General features: G+C 43.2%; 1 protein-coding gene across 1 annotated transcript in view; it reads left to right on the top strand.

Annotated features, from left to right (window-relative positions):
* The window catches only part of UNC5D (unc-5 netrin receptor D), a 1,369,357-nt gene that overhangs the window by 1,273,697 nt on the left and 73,252 nt on the right, over positions 1–22,408 (top strand). The window contains exon 15 of the mRNA XM_078666140.1: positions 10,569–10,733. Within this exon, the coding sequence (XP_078522266.1) occupies positions 10,569–10,733 (165 nt within the window). The remainder of the gene's footprint in view (positions 1–10,568; positions 10,734–22,408) is intronic.

The raw sequence follows: 22,408 nt of genomic DNA, 5'->3' as shown, positions 1-22,408 counted from the left end.
ACCTGATTATTCTTCTCTGCATTATATATAAGATTAGGTTTATAATTTAGCACACTTTTACTGCAGTACTGAAAATTATTTTAATTGTCATGCTTTCAATTACACAGAGAAGTAAATAACTAAAATTAATGATTATCCAGTGTTATGTCTTGAGCTTTTCTCTTAAATAGATCCCAGCTGCAGATTAATACATTTACTTTAGCCTTTTCTGGATTAGAGATATTATCACTCTAACTGCTTTATCTTGGTTTAGATTACAGAGAGCAATCCTTCTGAATTACAGGAGGGGGTTATTTTGATCATTACCCCCGTTTTAGATCCCAGAAGGCAAATACACTGATTGCTACATCACATAACTAATGGAAATAAGCGAGATAGTTTACCCTGTATTAGATAACAGATATCAAACTAATTGCTATATTCTGATTAGACTATATAGGATTACCCTAGCAGCTTTCACAGCCACATGGAACAGGTGCAATACAGTCCGAAACATTGTTTGAAGAGGTAGGTCTTCAATGAAGTATGTCAAAGTTTTTATTACCCACCACTTACATATCATCAGTGTCAGTGCGGCTCAGTCTTCTCTGCGACAAAGAGGACGATTATAAAGCTGGAGTGCATGATACAAATCCTCAGGTTATTACCTTTCTGCAATGACACATTTTAGTATTAGTCCCATGTCACTTTTAGATGGAAATGTTAATTCAATAATAATGTGGATCATGGGTTTCAACAATACAAATGCGTCCAAAAACAATTCAATTTGGCACTCAGATACTTAATTTAATGTGAGCTATCAGTGTCTGTGTTGTGACTGTTTGGACATAGGATATTATATACGTGATCCAGCTGCAGTATTATTATGATGAGATGCACGCTTTACTTGAGGAGTTCAAACATCTGCCACTTACTGAAAGATTGTTTCATTTTGCACCAATGCCATGTTCCTGAAAAATATTCATTCAACGGCTAGGGCGCTCGACCTCGGACTTGGGGATCTGGGTTCGAGTCTCGGTAACAACGCCAAAAAACCTCCTGTGAATCTGGGCAAATCACTTAATCTCCCCGTGCCTAAAATGAATGTGTGTCCTCATGTAACTGGTGCTATGTAAAGCGCTCTGATACCCGATTCGGTTCGGGTCTAGTTCGCGCTATATAAAACTCTGCAAAAAAAAAAAAAGGTTGCACAAACAAGGGTGCAAACTGCGGATCTACAGATCTAGTCAGAATGCACATTGGAACCCCACTCTTCAAGTGAAAACTGCAGATGTAGCAAATGTGTGGTCTACTCACTTGTTAGGCTCTGCACTGTGTACCACATGGCCTCTGTGCTTTCACTTCAGCCAAATCAACAGAGCGTTTACTTAGATAGTAGGTCTCCAATAGTTCTCTTCCTGAAAACCTCAAGATGCCACTGGATATACATTAATGCCCATTGCGGTAGCAGAAGATACTAAAGTGTTACAGGCGAGGGCCACTATTAGACCTGTGCCTGATGGCTGATGACATAACCTGGGACTTGTTCTGGGAGATGGGAAGAAGTAGTAGGTGAGGTGATGTTTGGAAAGAATCATCCACAATGTGCTTTTTGGTTCTGAGTACACCCTTGCAAGCACCTATGCACCTGTGCACATACCTCCTAAAACACCTCTGCCAGCTCCAGTAGTCCAAAGTGAACTGTTGTCTCTTCTGCTATCCTAGAGGTGGTTGCAATTTAAAGAAATCATCTAAGGTTACAAAGGGTCCTTTATCGACGGACACAGCCATTGAAGTGGGAACAAACAAGTACCCAAAATCCAAAAGAGACTTTTGTAATGTAACCCAAAGGTAACCTTAATATATGTACGGACTCCTTCCCCCAGGATTCAAACCCATTCCTCAGAGACATTATAACAATCCCTACAAATAATGAAGGGCCATATATTCACAAAATACTGGTCTCAATTTATGACCAGAATTTGTGTATCCAGTAAAGAATTTACAAACTGATCTATCTACTAATAGGTTGGTTCTTAAAATGCTGAATCGTAGTGGGTCGGAATTTGACCTACCTCATTTTAAAAATGAGGTAAGTTGCAAATTCTGACTCACTGCTTTTGAGGCCATCACAGGAATGATGGGTTATTGTGGTAAGCAGACCACCATGTTTATTTTTAAGGACACAACTTAAAAAAAAGAAAATGTTTGCAGTTTTCCCCTAACCCCTTGCGTGAGCATGACAGAACCACGCCATCATGAGCCACGGGCGGCATGTGCTCATGACTGTGTGTTTCCGTCATGCGGCTGCCGCTCCGCCCACGCGGTATTAATTCCCCGTCTGTGCGGGTGAATTAATGAGTGGGCGAGGCCGTAACGGAACCACGCCATCATGAGCACACGCCACCCGTGACTCATGATGGCGTGGTTCCGTCACTAGTACAGCGGCGCCGTGCTCACCCCCACCCACCCCTGCGCCGCGGTGAAATTCGTGCCGCGCGAAGGGGTTAAAAGAAATGGGTCTTCTTTAAGAAAGAAAAGTTTTTTAGAGCAGGCAGTGGTCCCCGTTTACATTCATGAATGGGAAGGAGTTATGAATGGAGACCTTCCATTCTGTGAATGGGTTACTACATCCTTAGAGTGGTTAGAAAAAAATCTATGTTTTGCATCCGGATTTCAGCTGCAATACATGGATACATTAGATACCGATTCGGTATTTGGAAGGAACTCCTACAACATGCACCTTCCAGATACCAAACCATTTGGAATCTCTTTTTCAGGATGAGAAAAAACTTTCCTGACTCATAAAATGTAGCAAGTAAATTAGCAACATTGTTTTTAAGTGTTGCAACTCTGAATTGGAGCATTTGTGGTTGTTCAAATGCTTAGTAAATTTGGTCCTCAGTTCTCTGATACCTATATCTGACATGCCTGGGAAATACACACCTTCTTTGGAATATATATTTGAGGATTCACAATGAAATATTTGTCGATCGTTGACAATCTTGAATCGGACCCCTATTACTCTGTTCTTAGAATATAAATGTGCTCAATCCAATCTTGTTCTTTCTTTAATATCACTCTAAGAAGATTTTTAGGTAATGTTGAATAGCCTAATCAGATTCTAAGACTTTTTTCCACTTGCACAGTGAAGCAATCAAGGAGTTTCCAATGACAGTGATAATGATGATTTGTGGAAAGTTCTAAGAAACTTGCTTCTAGAATTGATACCTCAAGGCAGCCAGCTGTTTGTAGACTTCTGATTGGCCCTTACAAGGTCGAGGTGTTTTGTAAACTACCATATTTGTGATTGCATCACTTAAATAATTTTCTTTCAAAAACTAGTATTTTAATCGCTTGCATGTTTTTCATTTTCTTGCCCCTCCAACATAGAGGCAAGCAAATTTACCCGACAATAGTCCAGTTGCATATCTTTGTTATTGAAGTTCTCCCTAAAGTCTTTTTTCTCTGATTTTTGTTTCAACATACACATGTGCTACTGCAAATTCTAGTGGAAAACATGGAATGTTAAACCCTTAGTTTAATTTTCTTTTGCTATCTTTTTCTAAGGTCTTTCATTTGCCTTCGTAGAACGTATCTCTTTTCCAATCCATAATGGTTTTGTATTCCTTCCTGATATGTTTAAGTTGATTAGCACTGACTTCCAGTTTTATTGGCCCATGTCAATCTTCTTTTTGAATCTTGCATTGTTCTTCAAAGCATGTTATATGATTTGCATTTATCATGGATTCACACCTGGTTTCATGTATCTGTGTGGCCAATAGGGAATTCATTAGCTCAATACAGTGCACCATGAATTCTCCATCTACTTGCACGTGCCTAATTTGAGGGTCTGTATAACTACATATTTAATTCTTTAGAATTAATGCTTCCAATGCCTCTGCTTCTTGAGCCAACAATTAGAGCAACTATAGCAATTTCCTGTTCTGTCTGTCACACATTTCCCTTTTATCTTCACATTGTAAGAGCATCAGTGTTGCAGACAGATCAACAGGTCTTTGTCCATTTTTGATATATTTATAGCACTGGAGATTTATTTAGACTGGACTTGTTTTCTTGCACTGTATGTTTTCTTGTCCGTTCCTTTAAAGTCTTAAATGCTCTCTGTTAAGCCCAGGCATTCTTTTGAAAGCCCTTGTCCATCAGCTTGCACTTGCAATGTATTTTAAGAACCTACAAAATAGAAGGGGAAGGAAACAGAGGCTCTCTAAAGGGTTTGACACTGGCCTCAAAAGGATTTACAAGCCAGAACTGTTGGAAGCGGCTATTTCTGGTAGGCTAAGGCTGATGCCAAAGCCAGGCAGAAACCACCATTCCAGTCAGGGCAAGGAAGTCACACGCCAAGATAACCCCTGCTCACCCTCTAGGTAGCATGGCGCGAGCAGTCTAGGCTAAACTCGGAGGCGATGTGTAAAGCATTTGCGTCAGCGCACAACAGCAACAACATACTAGGTACACCACAAAAGAGACTCCACACAAGGTTGTATTAAAATAACTTTTGTATTGTCAAAAACATATCAGATAGAAATCACATATGTACAATGTGCCAATGGGCACGGCAATATTCACAAGGGATTATTTACAAGACAGGGCCACGTGGACCACTGTCTGAATCAACACTTTGCAGATATAGAAATACTTGTCAGTAATTAGAATAAAAGTATAGAAACTTCACTGTAACACAAAGTAACACCTATAGCTCACATCCAGTAACTACTGGGGCCAGGTAAGTACCACCTACGCAACCCTAAACCCTTAGGAGACTGTCACGCAGGGGACCAGGACCTCACTAGGACCACCTGTACTAAAAGGAACAACCACCTAAGTATCACACAGCATTTAGGGGTCTAAGACAGAACACAGTACCCATGATGTATGAAACACATTCAGAGGAGTAGTAAAGGAAAACCACCTAAGTATCACACAGCATTTAGGGGTCTAAGAAAGAACACATTACCCATGATGCATAAATATACATTCAGAGGAGTAGTAAAGAGAAACACATAATGTATAAACCTACACATTCAGCGGTGTTAAGAATAAAGCACATGATGCAATAAAATTACATTCAGAGGTACCAGAATAATACAGTAGCGCAATAGTCACATGATGTCTAAAAACATTCAGAGGTGCAGGAATAAGACATGATGCAAGAAGTCACATTCAGAGGTGCAAGAACCATACAATTGCGCAAAACCTACATAAGCCACCACCTGTGGCAGTCCCTAGGCCAACTGGCCTTGTTGGGGCTAGAACGCCCTGAGTCTCAATGTCAGGGCCTAAACGATGCAGGGGCCCACTACTTGCTGGGCCCCTGGGAACACTCACAAGGGCCTAAACGTTGCAGCTGGCACTAAGTGCTGCGCAGCTGTGAAGGCCTGGCACCACGGTGCCCTCGCTGTCCCACGCAGGGACTCTCTCTCCAACTTACGCCTAAACGGTGCAGCTGCCCACTAATTGCTGGGTAGCTGGAGATTCAACACTGCGCCGGGGCCCTCACTGGCCCTAGAACAAAACTGCGCAAAAGGGTCGGAGCCACACAGGCTCTGAAAACACTGGTCAACCGTTGGAGCCACACAGGCTCTAAAAACACTGGTCAAACGTTGGAGCCACACAGGCTCTAGAAACACTAGGCCCTGTGGAGCCCTCAGGCTCTGAAAACAATGGTGCCCCCTAGAGCCCCACTGGACTCTCCAAACGTTGGGGCGACCCACTGCCGACCGGGGCCGCCCTTGGTTGGAGTCCCCCCCTCTGGGGGACTCGAGATACTGCGACTGCCCCTCGAGCCTCTAGGGGCTCGTAAAACATTTGTGCCCCCTTTGAGCCTCTCAGGGCTCCCAAGCAAAATGCAGCCGGTTTGTTGGAGCCCCGCTCGGGGGCTCGAGCACAGAGATCCGCCCTCCGAGCCTCATCAGGCTCTGCACACCAGAGGGGGGGCGCGGGCACCGGCAATGTGCCCCGACGGCCCCCCTCTCCCTTTTGAGCTGCACTCACCAGTTCTCTTGTGCGGCGGCGGCTGGGGGACGGAAAGCTCCCGCTCCTCGGGACTCTCCACTGCTGCGGCCGGACTCCTCTCTCTCCGGGGCTCCTGCTTCCTGCCGCGTCCTCTCGTCTCTTGGGCACAACTCCGGTCTCCCTCCACAGCATGGGAGACCGGCAACGACAACCTGCTTCTTTTCTCTCGGGGCTCCCTCCCGGTCACGGGAGCCCCGCAGCAGCCGCCGCCGCCATCTTCCGCGCCTTACTTTCCTCCTCTTCCCGCCGACTGCGGGGGGCGGGACTTCCGGCCGGCCGCGCTGAGATTGGCCGGCCAGCCGACCACTTCCGGGTCGCTGCGGGCAGCGCAGCGGCCCTTCTCTTTAGGCAGGCAGGCGGGGGCTGATTCCTTTCACGGGCCAGATGCCGGGTGGGCACCGGCCATGGGAAATTAAGCGCTTCCAAGCGCTAGGGAAAATGAGCAGAGCGCTACCAGCGCTATACTCGAAAATAAAGCGCTCCTAAGCGCTATTGTCCCAGCGAAGCGCTCACAGGCGCTAAAGAGGAAAAGTCCAGCCAAGTCCTTCAGGGGATACAGCAAAGTCCCTCCAGGGTAAAGCAAAGTCCCCCATCCTTCCAGGACAGGCAGAGGGGTCCCCCAGAAGTCCAGGCATCCAGGGGCTGGGCAGCGCCCGCCCCTGGTAGATTCCAGTCCGAAGTAAGAACAAGACAAGAAGAACCTTTTGGAAGGAGAACAGCCCCTTCTTATCCACAGAAAAGGCTTTGAAGTCGTTTGAAGTCTTTGTGTAGGCGAGCCCTAAGCCCTGGGTGTATCTGGTTTCTCTCTCCTGTCAGCCTCAGGTCAGAGGTGACAGTGGGCCATCAGGAGGGAGAGGCAGCAGGGTGGGCTGACAGGCACAGCCCAGCACCAGACGCTCTTTCCTCCCATCCCTGACAGCAGATGGGGGCCTTTCATCTACGGCTGACTCAGACCCCCCCCTACTCACCAGACAGTCCATCTACCAGCAGGCCCAGGCATGCCTGGGCCAGGCCCATCAGCCAATCACGTGCCAGCAGACTCACTACACAATTATGCCAACTTCTAAAAGTGGCGCTTCTGGACTAGATACAGCCGTGCCGCATATACCATTATGCAGCATTCAGTCTCACGAGTTCACACATATCAAACTCGCCCCTGCATTCCCCACGCATCAGGAATCTACCATGGGCATACATATTTCCCATTCATTCCTATGGGAGGGCAGGGCGCTCACCATCCATACAAAGAAAGCACACGCACTTTACACTGTACCACAGTGAAAAAGTGCGCAGAGGCCTAAAATCACCAACCCAGGTTCCAAAAACAGGCTAGGAAAAAGCTAAAAGTCACGGGGTGAACCTGCCCAAAGGACCGGGTCCAACAAGAACCCTCCTGTCGTGTATGCAATATAGATAAACACTGAGGGACTTATCTACAAGCCTTTGCGCCGCTGGTGCGTCACTTTTTTCCATATTAAAAGTGACGCACCGGCGGCGCAAGGGGCTTGTAAATAAGCCCCTGACAGTTTTAGAGGTCTGAAGTGGAATGAGTACAACTCAATAATTAGATAATAATATGTTGTAAATGTATTCAGTCTTCTTAAATCAAGAGATAGTTTTCCTAGGCTATTGATCCACTGTAAATGTATTCAGTATTCCTAAATCAAGAAAAAAAATTCTTAGGCCAACACGTTTTGTGAAAACACGTTGCTTCATCAGGCCCATAAGGTACATAGTACAAATGCTGTTGATGGTACACAGCAAAAAAAAAGGTGAAGATAATTTACATCATAGTAGCCATGATAATGAACATAAGAAGGAAATTCGACAGAAAAAGAAACAGCAGAAATAGCATGTGTACAATATATACCTTATGGCACGGATGAAGAGAAAGGAATTTTTGCTAATCAATCCCCCACCTTTCCTGTGTCCTAAGTGTACTCAATGACGGTGTCACATTTATGCAGATTCTGGCTATGTGTCAATAGTGTATTGATACAGCACATCTTTCTGTGTCTGTAAGCCCGGGTAAAATCATCTTAAAGATTGCACCACTGGTTGTATGGAACTCCTATAGTCGGCTGGAAGAGTACAAAAGGAGCTATCATCAGCCCCAAAATTCAATTCCAGTGAAACTAATTTGGCTGCACAAAAAAGACAGAGCATAGTGTCCATACCTTGAAGGTTTATTTGCAATATTGGTCAAAGTTACAAATTAATCAAGTCAGTAAAAAAATGACGGAGAATAGTGTCCGGACCTTGAAGATTTATTTGCAATATTGGTCAAAGTTACAAATTCATCAAGTCAGTAAATTAATGTATCAAATAAGTATATGTATATATATATATATATATATATATATATATATATATATATATATATATATATATATATATATATATCCATTCATTATGCAGTCTACGTGTGTATATTCTATAGGGGATAATTGCAAACTATGTTACGATGCAAATTGCAGAACAGAAAATAAACTGGTTCATAAAGGAACTCCCCTAAGCAAAACAAGGCACCAAAAGTGGTATGGGAAACTCTAAGAGATAGGTGTCAGCAGTAGTCGAACCAAATTAATGTTCATGGGGAAGTAAATACAGGTGTTTAAGCATGAAGCTTGAAAACCAAGGTTGGAGAAATCAGTTGAGTTCCGAAAAGGTCATTCCTCAGCGAGGTCAGGACAGGATCTGCTAAAATTTTCTAAGAAGCACACAATTAATATAGCCTAATAACCCGCTGTAGCAGGCTATACCAGCTATAAAAGACCCGCTCCAGCGTTAAAGGCCCGAGCCGAAGACAAGGGCCTTTAACAAGGGAGCAGGACTTTAATAGCCAGTATAGCCCAGCTACGAAGGGCTATAAGGCTATTAGAACATTCTGCCACTAGAGGGCAGAATGTTCTAACAAATAAAATAAAGGCCTCCCTGAGCCCAAGGGGGTTTAAATCCCCTCGGGCTCCGAGAGGCCTTTGTAAAAACAACATTGGAATGTTGCTTTGGGGGCTTTTACCGGCCCGTAGAAGCACAGAGCACTCCATTGTCTTCAATGGAGTGCTCCACATTCCAATGCTCTAAAATGAAATAGAAGTTTCTGGAAGCTTCTTCCCTCCAGCTCTCGCTGGATGGGACAATCAGAATATGACATCTTCCGAGAGCCAGTTGGCTCCCCGAACTCCCATCGACAAACAAGGTACCGCACAGCTAGCTGCACAACCTTGAAAAGTTTTGATGGTACGGTCTTCTTGGCAACGAAGGTTCTCTCCCATTCACTGGCACTTCATGCCCATGACCAGGCTCCAATTACTGCTCCCTAATCTAACAGTTTCTCATTATAAATAAAAGGCTATTTTGCTTAAAAAAATAGATAGGACACTCGCACCTGAAAGGAAAATTTTTTAGAAGAGCATTGCTTTCAGAATACGAGGAAAACTAAAAAAAGATTCGGTCAACTTAAGGCCTACACGCAGTAAGGCCTGTGGTCACAATACAATTGATTACTACAAGTACATCATAAACTAAGTGTTAGGCTAAAAATAGGTGAATGTGGCCACTCCATACACATATATATTTGGACTCATTGACACTCAGTTACATATATCAGTATGTCGATTAACATGTAATTTGTAATATATAGGATCATTGAAATTATGCTGCTCCAGTATCAAGGAAATCATGGGCCAACGTGCAAGCAAGGAAAACTGGCCTTTTTACTGATGTTGGGATAGTAAATACAGAAATCATCAGTATTCAATGGGCTCCTCAGGGCTCTGGGCCCCAGTGCCACTGCAGCTGCTGCAACAACAGCAGTTTTCCCACACGTTATGTCCTCTTCTGTAATCTGGCCTCTGCTGTGATCTACTTCACGCATACCGAAATTGAATATGCAGACAATAACATCCCTGTATTTAAGCAGTTTTCTGTTATTTTTCTAGCTCAAATCATTGTGATGGTATTGTCGTATTCTGCTTTGACTCATGCTTCACATACCTACTCCTCAAATAGTGGGTCTGTAGATTGGTTCAATTCTACCCCATTGTTTGCTGAACTTTCAATATAGTGGTCCCACATATGGTGTAAAATATAGTAACATTGTCTTCCTTACATTTCTTCCTCTTTAAAGGAAGAGTAATTATGTTTCTGGCATTATCTCTCCACCCTTCCATTATATCACTTTCAAATTTTTCTCCACAAGCTTAATGGTTACACTTGCATTTTTCTTCTTTTACTATTGTATGTGATAATGATACATGCCACAACCGAAAAATATATAACCATTCATCTAATTTTATTGTTTGCAATTATTGCCAATCAAAGCTATGTCACAAAGGAAAAAAAACCTGAAAATACAGAAATAAATTATCAGGCCTTCGACCTTCTTCATGTTTAAAAGTTATGGCACACTGTCTGTATAAAGTCTCAATTGAAAGAATGCATTATTTAAGGGGCCTAAAGCAACAATGAAATGATAAGATAGATGTGGCATTGTCACACATAGTGCCTAAAAATGGAATCTGTGCTAAAACTGCTGATCTTTTTGATTTTAGGAAGTCCCATTCTCCCGTGTGTGGTGCAGTAACCAGCAGCCCTTGCAGTGTGCCTTCTCCCTAGAGCGCTACACCCCTGCTACTACGCAGTTGTCATGCAAAATCTGCGTCAGGCAGGTGAAAGGTCATGAGCAGATCCTACAAGTCCAGACATCCATTTTGGAGGTAATGTTTCCTGCATTTATCCTTTTTAGGTTTTGCCTGATACAATGCATGCTCTGTCGCTTGCTCATTATGTTTGCTCACAGTGGGCTTAGAGGCCGCTCATTGCTTACTACTGGTTTACTTCATTAGTATAATTTGCTTGTGTTTAATTTGTTAGCACATCTTGTATTAACTTCTGCCTTTTGTGTTTGTCTCTCCACTGCTCCCTTTTTGGGCACTACTGTTTGTTTAAGCATTTAACTATAGCAGATTTCTTTTCCAGCAGACCCCATTGAGTATTTCCCCGTTGCCGCATTCCTGTTGCACTGCACATTTAGTTTCCTCCTGCTACCACTATGCTTTCTCACCCATGTGCGTTTCCCAACACAGTTCCATATTGCGCTCAGTGAACCGTTTGCTCCCTGACCCACCCACACCCGCTGTCTTTTTTGCCCTTTCCACACCCAATGTTGCTCCCCCCAACCACTTCCCATGTATTGCTTGCCCCTCTCATGTTGCTATGTGCACCACACGGTCCCATACTCAATGTTGATTCGTCCTCCATGTTGCTTTCCTTCTCCCAGCTCTTTCTATGGCTTCGGCTGCCCCCTCACCATCTGCTCTGCACTCCGTTCTTCTTTGCACCTCCACCATCCTCCCTCTGAATTGTTTTGCCCCCCCTTGTTGCTTCAATCCCTCCACCCACCTGTCCCCCTCCGTGTTGCTTCACACTGTGCCTGCCCTAGCGCTCACATCTTTTTGTATGCATGTGCATGCTTTGTGTTCACCTACAAAATGACAGCTAGTCACATTGTGTACTTCTACAGCATTGTGGACGCAGTGCAGCATGGCTAGCAGAGGCAGCTCCTCTGCTATAGCAGAGGAGTGTCGCCCCACAGCTTTTGGGCAGTGCAATCCACAAAACATAAAATGTTAATACCTTTGCATTATTATCATTTTATGCTTCACACTGCTTTGCTGCTGGGCGGGTGGGTGTTGCTGCTCCACTCTTGGAGCAGGGCAGGGGAGGAGTGGTTTGTCCACTCCTAAATGTGCAGTGACTGTTTGGTCGGCCCTCTTGGGCTGCCCAAATCAGTTATGTGCACTTTCCCTGTTCACCACGCATGGAGAACATTCCCACCCCTCTAGCCACCTGGTTGAGCTCCGTGTCACGGTGCACAAACCCATCACAATACTGCATTGCAGCTTTGTGATTGGTCAGAGAAGTCTGGGTGCTTACCAATCACAATGCTTTATTGCAGCGTTGTTATTGGTCAGTGGGGCTTCCTGTTCCAAGATGAGTAAAACATGAGCAGGGATGTGGGACTAGTGTCAAGGTACGTTTAAAAAAATGTATAAATGCGCACTCAACACCCCCCTCGCAACTCCCTCCACACGACTCCCCCGCGACTCCCCCCAAACATCTCTCCCCGCAATTCCCCCGTGACACCCCTCTGCCCTGCTGCCCGCAAGCCGAGCCGCTGGTGGCTAGAACCAATAGCAAAGACAATAAATCCCAAAGGTGAGGACTACTCGGTAATCCAATACTTATTGAAGCTGCTGTGCTCTGAAATATTAAGTATGAGTTGTAAATCGATGCAGATGACAAAAAAGGGCCCTGCCTTTCTAGAGCTACTGATAAGAAGGGTTTCACAACCTGCAACAAAGGCCAAGTTTCAGTACATCACAAAAGATAATTGAGGTGGTAATAATTTCCCGGAATTCTGTAGTCGAAAGAGTCCAGAGTGTTTCACATCCATAGAAATAAATGCCCTCATCTTGACACCGTCCAAAGCTAATTTATCTGGTTTGGGTGTAACCAGGCAATAATGTTCTCAAATCCAAACTGGCTTCTTCCTCACTTTGCAACCGTATTTCCCAAAATAGGCAACAAAATAACAGGCAATTTATAAGCATATGAATTATTTCACTTGCCCGTCCCCTATTCTGTATTAGCATTTCCAATGCAATTTTTGAAAAATCTGCAAATAAGTTTTTTTTTGTTGCTGATTTCCCCAAAATGCTTATAAACAGTTGAAGTAATGTTTTAATTTTGTTGAGAACCATGGCAGTACATTTAAAGACATCAGTAAGTGGATCAAAAGTACATTTATCATATTTGTTGCAGATGAGCCTTAACTAAGATGCCAATGCTAAGTGGCTAATTAATTATGTATAAGTTAGTTCTTTGTGTTCATGTGTTTGAGTATGTGTTAGACCTGTCAGTCTTAGGGTGGTCTCCCACAAAGCGTATAGCCTTACTCCTCCACTTTTTTGCGGATCTCGTTTTTGTGTTTGCCTTAGGACTCTATGTACTGTACCAATGTTAACTAGTGCTGAAGTGCATGTGCTTTCTCATTTAAATATGGTGAAATGGGTTTAGTACCAACTGTCACATTTAATTTACTTGTAAGTCCCTAGTAAAGTGGGACTACATGTACATAAGACCTGTAAATTTAATCCTACTAGTGGTCCTGGAGCACTAATTGTGCCACCCACCTAAGTAGCTCTTTTAAACATGTCTTAGGCCTGCCATTGCTGCCTATATTTGCAGTTTTAAACTGCCATTTCAACCTGCCAAAGTAACCATTTGCTAGGTTTTTTTTAACACTTATAAGTCACTGCAAGGGTAGGCCATTAACAGCCAATAGGGCAGGGTGCAGTGTAATAAAAAAGTTGGACATGTAGTTTAAACTTTTTCTTGTCCTCCTAGTGAAAAACTCTTAAATTAGTTTTTCAGTACTGCATAGTTTTTCACTACTGCAATACCTCTCAGCCATAGGATAACATTGGGTTAACGTATTACATTTAATAACTGATAACTTTCAATTGGGAGAGGGAAGGAATATTGAGTTTGGTATTTAAAGATTAGTAATTTAAAACCCTCTTTAATGGTAACGTCAGATTTTAAGACACAATTCTGAAAATGCCACTTTTTGAAAGTTGGCAATTTTTCGGTCAAACTATTTGGTTATAGAAGCCTATTTTCTTGGTCAGATAACTATGTGTAGCAGCAATTTGTCTTCGTATATTGCTCCCAGACAGTGAGACAAAGGAGCATAGATGTTGGCAGGGCCATCTCTGACTTGATAAGGGGAAGAAGCTGTCACCTACCATACTTGCACATCACAAAGGCTTTGGCTGAGCACACTCTCAAAGATTTTGACACTTGTCTATTGTGACCCCAGACAAACTGGGGCCAGGGCATGGAGGTAGGAAATTCCAAACACCTCTGGGGTGGAAACCTCCAGAACCTTCTCTTACTTCAAAAAGGATACCAGGTATAAATAGTGGACCCTCACATCCAAATCTTCAGTACACCGCTGGACTTGTGGAAGACTCAGACGGACTGCTGTACTGCCCTGCAAGAAGCACTGCTACTATGTTGTCCTGCTGCCCTTCTGCCCTGCTGCCCTGTCACCTCAGTGTAAGGACTGGACCTGAATCTTGATCCCAGTACTTCTAGAGTTACTCCAAGGGCTAGTTGGCTGGCCTCCTGTCAGAGACTTGGAGACAGAAAAGGCTCCAACCACCTTAAACCCAGTACCTGGAGTCTGTCTGCAATGAGTCTTATCCCCCAAGTGGCTTCACCCCAGTCCTGGATCCTTGGAAGTCGGCCTGATGGTGCTCTGACAGTCCAACTGTTGTTCTGTGAGCATCTCCGCTTCGGAAAGCTGCCCAATGTATCCTCGAGGCCGGTCCTCGCATCACAGCCCATGGTCTCCTTAGAACCACTGCTGTGTGATGCATCTTCGATGCAGGCCTTTGCAGTCCAAGCACCCTTATCTATGGCCTGCCTGGTGTCGATGCAAGACTCTGCATCGCAGCCATGCAGCTTCTTCAGAAAGGCTGGTACATGACGCATCTTTGATGCAGGAATTCACATCACAAGTCCCTCATCAATGGCATCCTCTACGGTGGTGCAGTTCCTTGTATCACAGCCTCGCAGCTCCTCAGAACCATCACTGCACAATGCATCCTCAATGCAGGATCTCGCAACACTTCCCTACCAGGATTTAGGGTACTCTTGTTCAGCAGGCCTAGCCTGGCCGTGTATCCAGTCTGCGCTTCATCGTGGTTGGCCTGACCTTGTGACTTTGTCCCGGTCCTGCGTGACCTGATTGTGCTTTCTGTTTTTAGGGGCTATTTTCACTTGAATCTTTCAAATTGCCTACCTCGGGTTCTACTGATTGAATTTTTGTCGTTCTTTTTGTCAAATAAGGTATTAGATTTTACTCTATTTGTCCAAATTGGTGTGGGATTTTCTTTGTGCTGTGTTTTCACTTTATTGCTATTTGAAGGCCTGCATGAATATTTTACACATTGCATTGAAGATAAGCCTGACTGCTTTGTGCCAAGCCACCAGAGGTTGAAGCACAGGTGAATTTGGGGTTTGCTTGTGACTTCTCTGTGCCTGTAATTGTGGCTGTTCCTTGAGTAGGGTTTCAGCCCCCTTAACCAGTGACCCGAATTCCAACAGTATACTAGTAGGCTCAACCAGCTATATGTGCAAGACTCGGTTCATGGATTGCTTGCATATGAGTGTTGTAAAGTTTAGCTGTATGGCTACACAGTAATATCTAAGGAACTCTGATGTAAAAAAAAGCCATATTTTATTATTTAAAAGGATCAGAAAGAAAAAATTCTCTACTGTGTATGGGAAAATTGTAGACAGATGTGGTAGAACTTCAGAAACCTAACATTATGCAAACCCATTGGTTTCCTTGACTTAGTCTTGACATCATTAATGACATCACTGATGAAGTCATTAGTTACAGTTTAATTTTGATTTGAGATCAGAGAAAGGAGGTTGAGAAAATTGATGAAATGAGTGAGGTGTTAAATGTTAGAAGGGAAAGTCAGACTGGAATGTAGCAAATCCAAACATAGAAGTGGTGAATTTGAGGAGGATTTTAAAAAAAAGTGTAAAGATCGAGAAGAAGTGAGTGATGAATCAGCAGCTTGAACATTGCATTGGAAGTACAAGACGCCTCACAGACTCTGCAAGTTCAGAAATCGTATTGTAACTGAGAAAAATTGACCCAACTAATGTATTGAATTTTGTTCAGACTTTTCTTAATAAATCTGTTTCTAACTCTAATCTGAGAAAAAAACACTTTTAACTGAAGGTTCTAACTTTGGTTTCACACCATAAACTATCACCAGGTGTGGGTTGAGTCCTTCTCGTCAAATGCATTTGGCTGCCCTTGATTGTCCATGACTGTATCTGACAACATCCAAGCCCTCCTCAACCGAGGAGAGATGGCAGCTTACAACACCGTATCCCACCACACGTTGATTGCTAGGCTTCATGTCATCAGCATACAAGGGGATACTTTCAGATGGATCTGAGTCCTTCAACTGAGTCCCTCAGACCCTGCAAGCACCTAGATACCCTCTTGTGTGATTAGCTGCACTATACAAATCAATTTGATTGATGGTCCTGTCAAATCTTTATTCTGCTATATAGCCATAAAAGCACATAAAAACCAACACATCAGTGAAATATGTACAGTCAGTTGGCTGATGGTCAATCCTTCTAGGTCCTTTTGGCCAAAGGTCTACATAATTAATCATTTATATAAGATATAAAAATATTTCTAAATGATGTAATATCATATTCTCATCAACTAACATACCTTGTTAGCGCTCAGTATTGCTCTACCCATCTGAGATGGGGAGCAGAATATTTAAATATAGAAAAATAATGAGAATGAGGATGAGGCCCCCACTGAAATCAATGATGCCCATGTCCAGTAATGCTAAATAGATTACTCTACACTACTATATAGGCATAAAGCACATACAAAAAAATCTGCAAAAGGAAAATATATAGTCAGTGCTTAGAGTAATGTCCATCCAGTTGTTCAATTGACATTTCAATTTCACTTCAGAGGATAGAGTAAAAGAATTATAAAAATTATACATCCAGTAGATAAAACCGGTATACATTAAATGGCTGATGATTAATCCATCATATCCTTTTGGCCAGAGGTGTACATGGTTGATCAATTTTGTGAATCTAAGAAAAGAAAAAATAATTTAAAAAACAATGTAATAGCATATTTTCAGTAACTGGTACATTTTATTAACATTCGCTATTGCTCTACCCTCCTGGGTTGGGGAGCAGATTCCTTATGGCTAAAAGAATAATGTAAATGTAAATGATACCCCTGGTGGCATAAATAATCATCACTCACTTGCAAGCTGTTGTCATGTCCAGAAGTGCTAAATAGGTGCTGTATCTCTAAGGTATCTTACCCTTGTACAGAGTTAAATCCAGACGCGACTACCTTATGTGTGTAATGTATTCTAGACACTACAGTCATCACAAATACGGACAAAATAATTTGCTACATTTCACAACCATGGGCAGCTAAGAAAGTATAACAATCAAATGAAAATGAGCTTGTTACCACTCATAGTAGTGGTAGCAAGCTTATTTTTATTTGATTGTTATGTTTACAAAGGTAAGAGAAACATGCTTATAGCAACTTCTCACTCTCTTGTTTTGTTTTCCAGCAAAGGAAGTACTACATTTTTGTCTTACTCTCCACGTAGTTGACAAGAAGCGAGAAACTACAAAGGCATTGGGCTGCCTCGTGTCGTATTTCAGAATTGTTATCACTTCTCTATCATCCCTCGTAACCAGATTGTGGCACAACCGGGGAATCCATTTCCTTCTACTGCCTGTATAAGCTGGGAAGAAGAGTAATACATGCTTCACTGTTTCTTTGGTCTTACTGCAAGATGAGCATTGCCAGTCAACCTCCTTGGGGTCACATAGCCATTTGGCAATAAAAGAATGGAGCAGGAGTAACCCTAAGCACAATTTCAAATATATTCTCTTTGCTTCAGCCCAGATTCTTCTCTAGTTTAAAATAGGCCTCAACCCTATATTATCGGGGATTGATTTTAGCACTAGGCCTAATCTAATTGGAACCAGTAGAGTACTAATAGGAAAAACGGTCAATGATCGCATAAATCAATTTCCAACTGCCACCAGCGCAGCCGTATCCTTGAAGCACCACAGCTCCACACCATAGAGCACCTCACCTAAAGCTTGATGGTTATAAATTTGTAGAGCTAGGGAGATTGGCCAAAAAGGGGAACCCCACACCATCTTCACCATACCACCAGTATGTTATTCCAATTTTAGCTAATGGTGGACTATGTGGGTGTCCAATCAATGTGCTCAGTTAGGGTAATCCCCAGATAATCAAAGGTATGAACCCTCTCAAATAGTAACCCTTTAAGCAAAGTGTTAGTTCTAGTAGAATCACAGGGATTGAAGACAATGTACTTGGTCTCCCAATGTTTATCTCCAGACCCCTATGTTTGCATTAGCACTCAAAACGATCTAATACATTTTGCAACCCCATAGGTGGTTTGGAAAGCAATAACTTGTCCTCTGCAAACAGAAGGGCTGGGACCCTGACATCTGCTAGCCTTGGCGCATCATTCTCATAATTATCCAAGTATGCTACCAGATTAATAATGAACAGGATAAACAATCAAGGGGCAGAAACACATCTCTGATGAACTCCCCTATTGATGGGATTAGTTCCGTCAGCTCTTCCCATTGGTCCACATCTGACTTGTGCATAATTGTTAAGATGCAATCAAATAATTATATCCAGATGGCACTTTGGGACCAGCATTGCGGTTAGTACCTGCCATAAAGTGGACTTTGGAACTAAATCAAATGCAGACTGAAGGGCTACAATATAGGCGACCACCACCCAGCGAAACACTTTTCCAATAAAGTAACTGAAAACAAAACACCTGGCCACTTGTACAAGTGCATTCCCTACAACCAGCTTCCAGGGGTAAGAGGATCTCAGAAGTGGGTAACCATTTGCGTAGCCTGTCAAGAACAAACCTACAGAATAATTTTTGAGTACTATCTATAAGATTTATTGGTCTATAATTGGACAGATTTGACTTGGAGCCCTTTTTGAAAATGGGAATCATCTCTGTCCCAGCCCAAGTTCGGGGAATGGGTGCCCCTCTCATGATGGCATTAGAGAAGAGTAAAAAATTAGGGGCACCAGACATCGATTTCAGCTGAAAATAGATCCCCGGGAATCTTATCTAGCCCGTTAGATTATTTTGATAGAGGAGATGTAAATGCTATCCGTATTTTGCATACTCTGCTCATCTAGTCCTCTTGTTTGACAAACCAACCCTACGGGTCCTAAACTGGGACATAAACATTGCACATTGGCCCTGCTAGTTCACACTCGAGGGCTACCAACTCTGATGGTGAGGAACACAGTATTTAAAGATGAGCATACCAATCTGCTGCTCAGATATTATTTTCAATATGAACCTGACAGTCACTGCTTCCTTCCAGTGGCAAGAATGTTCCACCATGAGCAATAGTCCTCAGTCCTAACTGCACTCAACATGCCTTCCAACTTTCCTTTCTCCCATTCTCTTTTGGCCATGATGGTAGAGATTTTATAAACCCCTCTGGCGACTTGGATCTGATGTATGTTCTACTTTTTTATAGCCTCTGAGAATACCTTCCTGGTGCCTCTGTAGTTGTTGTTATACCAAGAAGGTGGACTTTTTCTCCCTACTGCCTGCTTGGTTTCCACATAATAATGATTCCTTAAAGTCAAGCACATCTGAATATGGATGGTACTAATTCCACCCAAGATATCCTGTTGTCCCAACGACAGAGCCAGCAATAGCAAGGCTCAAATGTTGTGAGCTACCATCATGTAAATCTCCCCCAATTAATCCAGAGAGACCTCCATTTCTAACACTGCGGCATAACACTCCATTTAATTCTACGGCAATTGTTGGCCATTCTCAGCCTTCCATCAACCGGTTCAGGACAAGTATTGGAGATTGTGTTACCCAATTACTTAAGAGGGAGGTCAAGAGCATTGTGTTCACTATCTTGATGTCGAAATACAAGCATATTGATCAAGTTGGGCCACTGTCTAATATCTAGCAATATGTGGTCAATAAGGTTATTGTTGTGCATACAACTGAACATGTGATGCCCATCTTTGTCCAAAACCGTTCTACCAATAGAGGCTCATAGACCCTGATTTAGGGTAAGTGCATTTAGTTGAACAACCAACATGGAACATTTCTTAATAGAGGGGATTGTAAGAACTGGGATTGACCGAACATGATCATCCTCACTTAAAAGAGCTAGCGATTCTAGCAATTCGACTGTACAATTAAAATGACCCCATATGACTTTGAATACCACAACAGGTAGTGCTGCTCAATGTATGTTCAAAAGATCAATAACCAGTGACATAACTTTGTAGACCACTGATCTACAATATACATTGTAAATGTGATAAAGTACATTAGATGAAAGCGCAAGCTAATACACCGTAATTCAGGAGAACCCAGTTTGATCTACCTAATCACACAGGAAAGGGAGGTTTTCCCCAAATACTTAATCCCCTGATTGCCTACCCTTCCCTGCGAATACAGCAGCCTGGCAAAAGTTGACATGGCAGTACAGAAATGAGACAACAAAGACTAGGTCTCTTGAAAGAGACAGATAGCAAACCTGTCAACAAACTGGCACCAATATGGGTAGGTTGAACTTGGGGGTAACCCAGCTAAACTTTAAGATACCAGCTTGGTGCTGGAATCTGAATTGCCAATGACCAGCCACAGTCCGTGCAGGTAACAGCAGTGGGGCCGGGTTGGGGAGGATTTCGAGGGACGATGCAGAGGGAAAATTAATTATTTATTTAATTTTCCCTCTGCATCGTCCCTCGAAACACGCCCTCGCGGCCCCACCGTTGTTACCTGCACGGACCGGGGCAGCCAATGGCATATGCCCGATCAGGGGCTAGAGGTAGCTGGGCTACTGCCCTTATTTGGATCAGGTAGCGTGGTAGTAGTAATAAAGTACCTGTTTTTTCCTTGAAACTTGGTTGGTAACAAGGCCAAAGCTGTGCTTTTACGGGGCGTGCCAGAGTAGGGGACTTGCACTGAACCACCTGGCTATACAAGAGGGAGCTTGGCTAGTACCCTCCTTAGAATGAGATAATGTGGTAGTGGTGATGCATTCCCCTGTTTTCTCTGGTCCTTGGTTGGTAACATGGCCGTTAATACACTTAGCTGTATGTGTCAGATGGGAGGAGTCATACCAAGCTTCTTGACCATAGGGAAGAGGGACCTGTTACCCCCCTCCCACTCACCTTTGATTTTGCATCCCAGACCAGCTGACACATATCATATATTTGCCAAGGGTTGAAAGCGATTAGTTAGTGGCAGTCAAAATGTAGGGTGCCTTGCTTTATACCTGCTAATCATGGGGCGAGCGAATGCTGGTAGCAGATTGTATTCAAATTGTAGTTTATAGAAGTAACCAAGGGGCTCAAGTTGGAGACCTTCAGACTGAACAGTATTAGCATAATAGGATGTTACCATAAAATGCACAAAATCAGATGAACGAAAATCAATAATCACAGTCACCGTGGCAATCTTTCACTGAGCGACCAATCCAGGCTGCATGAGTTACCATGATAATTTCATTGGTAACAGTATTTACATCCTTCGAGTGGAGCCCGAGCCAATAAACAGATGAATTTCTTAAATATTCTTCTGACTCAGGCATGGTAGGCTTTGGTACATTCTTAATCACCAAAACAAAGGGAGTAGCTTCAGGGAGAGGTCCAGATGGGGCAAGGAATTCATAATCTTCCATTGTTGCAGCCCCAAAATATTGCCAGTTAATGTGTCTGCTCTCACACAGGATGAAGGTGTTTTTGGGCTTGATCTAACCGGAAGCTATGTATATGGCCTTTGCACTGCCTCCATCTTACAGTTACTAGACTTTGGCTCAAGATTAGATCTTTTGAGAGATGCGTCCTCTTGATGATGAATCAGCCTATCAGGAGCGGCATCATTGATGATTCCCTAACCAATAGTGGAAAAGTTGGAACATGTCTCGGGAAAGTCTATTTTGGCTGCCTTAATAATCCCAACTAATGACAATAGCAGAGATTTCAACTCACATATTCCGTTCTTAAGCGAGTGTAACTCATTCAATAGAGCCTCAGAATTGAGTGAGTTGTCTGGTACCGGAGTCTGGCATGGGGGCTCAGTTGGAATAGGAGCACTCCTCAGCTGGCGGATTCCCATTGAGGCACAGTCGCTGTGCCCTTCCAGAGGACTATCCCTATGGGAATTGGAGTCGGCTGATATATGGAAATTCTCTTTATTGCTCAAGTTCTGGCTACCCACTGAATCAAGGAAAGGGATAGTAGATGGTTTAGGAATGCCCCTCAACAACAAACTTTGGCCTTTTGATTTTTACTCGCCTCTTTGACCGGCTTTTTCTTGGTCTGCGGATAGGCCACCGCTGATCCTCTTGTTCCCTTAGTGAGCAGGTGGACTTTACCAAAAATATCATATTGCTGTTGGGAGTTAGATTGTGCAGGGCTAACTGACCGGAAGGTCTGATGGTGTGTCAGATAGAAGGAGATCGACTTCTTTAATGAGTGTATCAAGAGCTCTAATGAAGCAATTAAAAGCAATGCTCCAGGTCTTTGCTCTCTTTTGCAATCACCTGATGACAGTGAATCATTTGCATTACGCTGTCTCATTCTTGTCGTATAGAATTGACGGGATGTAAGTAACAAAGATGGGAAACCAGGCTAATAAAACTGAATATCACCAACCGTACAGACGGCTAATCTAGGGTAATA

This window comes from Lissotriton helveticus, chromosome 11 (genome assembly GCF_964261635.1).
Source record: "Lissotriton helveticus chromosome 11, aLisHel1.1, whole genome shotgun sequence".
NCBI classification, from domain to species: Eukaryota; Metazoa; Chordata; class Amphibia; order Caudata; family Salamandridae; genus Lissotriton; species Lissotriton helveticus.
Note: the sequence above shows the minus strand (reverse complement) of the source record. Positions and strands in the feature narration are given on the sequence as shown.